Consider the following 6000-nt stretch of genomic DNA (forward strand, 5'->3'; position numbering starts at 1 on the left):
ACATGTGTTACTTGGAAATGTGCCATGGCTCACTTGCTGTCAGACTTCACAGGGCCAGTGCCTCGCCAGGCTGCAGTATTGTGGGTTTTCCTTTGATGCCTCCATGTTTATCATGGAGAAATAAAAGTTGAATGATTGATTGATTTAAACACTAAGTTAGTTTATCTTAAGTTACTCTAAGTATTCTTTGGACACTCGATCTTCATTTGTCAGTAATATCTCCAATAGCAGAGAAAATGAAGGCCGAAACATTGCATCTTGAAAACTTCACTCCTTGATATTAGTAATGGTTAGTTAGTGCAACATTTCTCATTTCAAAGTGTTCCCACATGCTTGGACCACTTTTTGTAAAAGAAGTTTTCATATATGACTAGGCTGAGCCTCGTTTCATTGAGGTGCAATCAATATGCATTTAATAAATCATTATTATTGATAAGGTCTTAACTACTCTCACGTAATCAAAGGAGCAAAGACGAGAGCTTCAAGCCAGTATGTTTTTGAATCTTTAGTGGCTTGTATCTCACTCAACACAACCATCAGACAGGTCCTGACGAATTACAACTTCCTGTGGGAGATGCATTCGATGCATTTATTTGTTCACAAGCGATTGTGCAGCTGTAGAGCATAGTGGTACACTGGCAAAAACATCATGATAAACCTGATAGGTGCTGCTTTCTTCAAACTGTCTGGTTTAATGTTTCAAAACTGCACAATGAGTTACAAAGGATGTCATAATGGGAGGCCTCAAATTAACTTCAACCACTACAGGTTGCTTAGCATACATCTAAATGTATGTATTTGAGTGTTTTTGAATTCCATCATATCGTAATGTGGCCACCACTGCCACTTTCTTCGCCTTTTATTTATGGTCTCTGTACATGTATGCCATCCTGTTGTCGAAAGTGACATCTGGCATGGCAGAAATAAGCCCCCACAGCTGCAAGTCATGAGGTCCCCAGGTCACCAACTCATATATAAGTTCCATACTTTTCCTAAAGCAGCAGGTCCCTGCCGAGCTAGTTAGTGGTGCAAGGCAAACAAGGAAAAGTAAGTATGTGAATCGCTGTGCACTTTTTATCAGCTTGTGCAATCAACAGTAACCATTAGGTTAAGATAGTTCCAGGCTCATAACAAAGTCCACAAGAATGTCATCGTTTCCTGTAGGTGTTGTATGGAGAATGACATGCAATTCAACTTAGCCCCACATTCAGAAATGCGCCTTAACTTGAAGCTACGGCTTAACTTAGTGAAGTCTGGCTCAAAACAGCACAACATATAAACATGCTCAAAGAAACACAGTGAGCATCTTGGGCACATTCCCATCAAGCACTATCCTGAGCCAGACTTGACCAAGTCAAGCAGTGGCTTCGAGACTCATTTCTGAGTACGAGGGTCAGCCACCAGAATGAAACTGACATTATAAATTAATTCTGGGATTTTACGTGCCAAAGCCACTATATGATCATGAAGCACACCTTAGTGCCTCATAATAAGATTAATTTTGGTCACCTGGGGTTCTTTACAGTGCTCTCTCAATGGATGGTACCTGGGTGTGTATTTGCATTTGGCCCTCCTTGAAGCGTGGCCGCCAGGACCAGAATCTGATCCAGTGCCCTCAGGCTTAGCAGTGCAACGCCGAAGCCCCTACGCCAACCAATGCAGGCGAAGCAGATCCATATTCCTCCGACACATTGTTCAAAGCACACTCACCGGTTCAATGCTCCGTTTTAAGGCTTTTCATTCTGTTTCAGTTTTGTCATTCCCACCTTGCTTTTGTTGCCTGCCATTTTGTGAAGCCATTGTTGCATTAAACAGCCAGTTTCTGCACGCGATACTGTGGGTGCACTTTAGCCAGTGCCATGCATGCACACAATACACAACCAGAAAAGACTACAAAAAAAAAAAGAAACAGATCTCGGCATAAGCATTACTTGTGCAGTTACATTATGTGTTGTTACAGTCCTCATCCTCCGGCTTCCCTAAAGCTACACAGACAAGTTTTGTGATCATCTCTAGTCAGCCAGTTTCATCACGTGTCAAAGAATCTGCTGCCAGCATACATTTCTGCCCCACAAGCGAACCCTAACATTCTACATTGTAATTTAAAACATTTTGCAAACAGTCCAGCTTTTCTGGAAAACACTGCCATCCCCGCATGGTAAATGAACTCTGCTCTTGTATGGAGGTCAAGAAACTTGAATAAAATGCAGTCCTGATGGCCACAGCAGCTACCAGGGAATGAGGGTGAGAGAGGACAAGGTATCTCGTAAATGCAGCTGTGTATGCTCGCATCAACCTGGTTTTGCACAAGCTATCATCGCTAAGCAGGTGGCTTGCACGTTCTAGACAAGTGTTTTTTGACCACTGTACCAGTGTCTGCCTCCTTTCCAGTGGCCATACAAAGCCTAAACAAATTTTTGTGTCATTAATGTATCAATAGCACTGATAGGTACCTTCTTAATTCTGGTGGTAGCAGAGGGCATAAACTTTAGACTACAGTGCCTTCTCACATTAGGTGCTCCAGCTACATGGTTTTCTCAAAAGCAAAGGTCATGGTATTCAGACCGTTAGTCCAGACAAGAGCACCCAGCAAACACACGATCAGAAGATAACCAATTTATGCTGTGAGCAATAACGCCTTGCAACATTCTGCCATTTCAGAAACCATGTCAAGCTGACCAAGCACGCCTGCTGGGCAGTGAGCCAAGTGCCCACGCAGCATGATGGCAAAAGTTTAATAAAATGAACACCACAAGGAATGATAACTCATATGCAGTGACCACAACCACCATGAGTTGCCAGACATTAGCAGCTGCATTCAAAACACAGCCGATCAAAGCTGACACCATGCAGTCAACACATTAGTTTCATCTCAAAGTGAGCTGAGTAACACTATTCAGTTGGAACATTTTCACTGCACAGAGGTTAGAGGGTTACAATACTTAAGTAACACCATGGTCAACAGCAGCACCGAAGCTTCTGTACTGCATGCAAGAAGATACTCTAGTCAAGCAGGCTGCCAAAGAAGAAAAGAAGGAAAGTGGTTGCTAGTAAAAACAGAGGTAAATGGCTAGTATTTTTACTTCCAGTCAACCAACCATGCATACTATGAGCAATGTGCAACCTAAAAGAATGCTGCTCCGCTTCCTTAATTCCCAAAAAGCTTTTAAAGGTGACACAAATATTTTCAAATGACTACAGAGTCAAGCTGACATAGCTGGAAATGCCCAGTTTTCCTCTTTACAGAGTAGTCATTCTGCTTACCGAGCTATACTGTAACACAAAGAACAAAAAAAGACTGACACACATGTGCATGGATATGAATAGCCGAGATTAGTTATTTGTCAGCTATCTTACAAATGCCCATTAAGAAACGGAAAAGTTCGAAACCATTTACAGAGAAGCAATATTTCTGAACATGCCTCAAAGTAAATGCTGCCATGCAATAGCATCACTGCACTTTATCATATTTAACTTTCTTTCCACTAATAGTTTTTCCACAAATAAAATTAATAGAGTGCACTCTCTGGGCAAAGAAACATGCTGAGTGCTTAAAAGTACCTGAACTGAAGCCAGAGCAAGTGTTTGCTTACTGTGCAAGTATTTGCCTACAGTTTCTCTTTATGTTAGGCATCTGCACTTGCCAGACTAATATTCTGGCTAGCAGCAACCAGCATTTGCAACCTTCTAGGATCAGCAATTTTGTGTTGCTCTAGTATGTCTGTCCAGTAAAAGCAGTAACCAGTTGATGTGATTATCTTCTAATCAAAACAGTTCAAAACAGTCTTATCTAACGTGTGACAAGCTCAGCATCAGAACTATTAGTCATTGGGCATCTTATTTGCCACAGATTTGTAAATTCAATACTTGTAGTGTACAATGTACTGATAAAAGCAAAGCCAAATAAATAAGATCATTTGCAGCGTGTGCAGCAAACGAATAAAAGACAGCTTGCTCCTCCAGAATCCATGGAATACACAAGTGCTACTAGGCAGAATTTTCACTTCCATCAGTACCCGGAGATGATTTCACAGAATTGTGACAAATCTCATTTCACATGGAAATGCATCAGGTAATAATTTAACTCAAGTTTATATGATCATTGATCATTGATTGAACATGATCATTGATGATAAACATGACACCTCAGTTCGTACTCATTCGCAATTTGGAGTAAACAGTAAAAGGAAGCTTAGTAGCCATTGTATACAAGTGTAGAAAGAATATATCACACAGCTGTACAGATGAAACAATCTTCAGCATTGCGCAGCTTCCTTTCTTTACTTCCATGTGTTGCTTGTTTCAGCTGTGTCATGCTCGTTTGGCAATAAACCAAGACAAGCAGTGATACAGCTGTGTCGCAATTGAAGTTGTGACTTGTACGTTCTCCATTTTTCAGTGCTTGATTGTGCAGCTACACAACTACTTCCTGCAACGCTCCAGAGAGTAGCTGTATATGTGATGCCCTTTCATGAAGCATGTCATTAAGACGGCGTTCCTTTTTTTTTTTACTCAAACCGAACTTGTAACCGCGAGTCGCCCCCGAGGGCACTACAGCAAGGTGCTTAAAAACACAACGCTGCCCGATAGTCTGTCAAACGGGAGCCAATGACAACCAAGGCCTTCGATACCGAATCACCACTTTGACTCGGTCGCAGTCCGGTATCTGCTTCGCAAGACTGTCGGTAGTATACACGTACAATTTTACAGCGACACATAATGCAGATTATCCAGTTTTAAGCATTGGAGTTGCTTCTCGACTGTGGCCTTCATTCGAATGCTTTCCACAAAACGTGTATGTCAGTCAGGCGCGGATGGGTTATTACGCAAGCGGGGTGGGAAACGGCCCAGTCATGCTGCCATGCAACCATGTCCAGAAAAAGGAGGTGCTACCTGAACTTTGGCCGGCCGTCGCCGGGACAGGGATATGACTGAAATCTAGCCTCAGGGGCGGTCCGGCACCTGTAAAGAGGACGCGAACGTAGAGAACGCGGCTTGCGACCAAGGGCCGCCTCACCAGAGCTAGTGGACGCGTTGGTTGGGGGCACCAGGTGCTGAATAAGCAGCACATCTCCCTCCTTGATGGAGTGCGACTTGAGCGAGCGCTTCTCGTCCAGCAGCGGTCGGCCTTCGTGCATGAGCACCATTTCCCTGGCGGGCACGCCGGACTCGAACTCGCAGAGTGCCTTCAGCCCCTCCAACTCCATCTCGGCACCAACGTCTAGCATGTACAGCTCGCCCGAAAGCGTCGTCACCGTAAGCTTCATCGCTGATAGGGAAGTCCCGGTGGTAGCACCACCACACGTTTCAGCAACCGTAACCAGAGGACTTCGTGGAGTAGCCACACAGTAGATACGGCGTCTGCAGCGAGCACGAATGACTGCCGCTGCTACAGCAGCAGCCTGTCCAGCAGCCGCCGCGGCGGTACGCGGCTCATGTCGATGACCCTGACGCCCATCGCTCAATCGCCTAGCCAATGCCAGGCTTTGGCCTAGCACGCAGCGCACGCGCAAGCACATTTTCGGGGGCCGAAAAAATACGAACTGTTTGTAAACAAAGACGACGCTCATATGACAATCAATAGTTATCGAGAGCTCCAAACATTGAACTTTACTGCACAGTAGGCGTTTTTACGTACAATATTTCATTTTGAAATCCCTACGACTCCAATCCCATTTGAACCCGAACCACGGATGGGCAGCGCAGCACACTACGCATATACGAAGAAAGAGAACATACAGAGTTTTCTGTAACTTTTTATAGAAAGTTCTATGAGAAAAATTTCCTTCCCTCCCGACTTCCATCAGCTACAAGCGTTTTTGGCACAGCATAATGTGCGCAATAGCATGGCCTCTGAGATTAGTCACGAGATTGGTAATTGCATAATATAGTATGCATGAAGTTACTATACTGACTTCATTGGTGCGCCTTCTTTACTGTGGGCGATAAAGAAGTGGTGGGAAGGAACTAGACATAAAGCAATGCATTGTTTTCGGCAAT

General features: G+C 43.9%; 1 protein-coding gene across 3 annotated transcripts in view; it reads right to left on the reverse strand.

The window, feature by feature from the left end:
• Positions 1–5464, reverse strand: part of rngo (DNA damage inducible 1 homolog rngo) — a 132905-nt gene extending 127441 nt beyond the window's left edge. The window contains exons 1-2 of one of the 3 annotated variants that reach the window (XM_072287415.1): positions 5018–5464; positions 4894–4962 (exon numbers count right to left, since the gene is read on the reverse strand). In XM_072287415.1, the coding sequence (XP_072143516.1) occupies positions 4894–4962; positions 5018–5267 (319 nt within the window). In that variant the 5' untranslated portion in view covers positions 5268–5464. The remainder of the gene's footprint in view (positions 1–4893; positions 4963–5017) is intronic. The other 2 variants (XM_050172625.3, XM_072287416.1) reach the window with 2 other exon arrangements.
• Positions 5465–6000: the final 536 nt, after the last annotated feature.

Source organism: Dermacentor andersoni, chromosome 3, assembly GCF_023375885.2.
Source record: "Dermacentor andersoni chromosome 3, qqDerAnde1_hic_scaffold, whole genome shotgun sequence".
NCBI classification, from domain to species: domain Eukaryota; kingdom Metazoa; phylum Arthropoda; class Arachnida; order Ixodida; family Ixodidae; genus Dermacentor; species Dermacentor andersoni.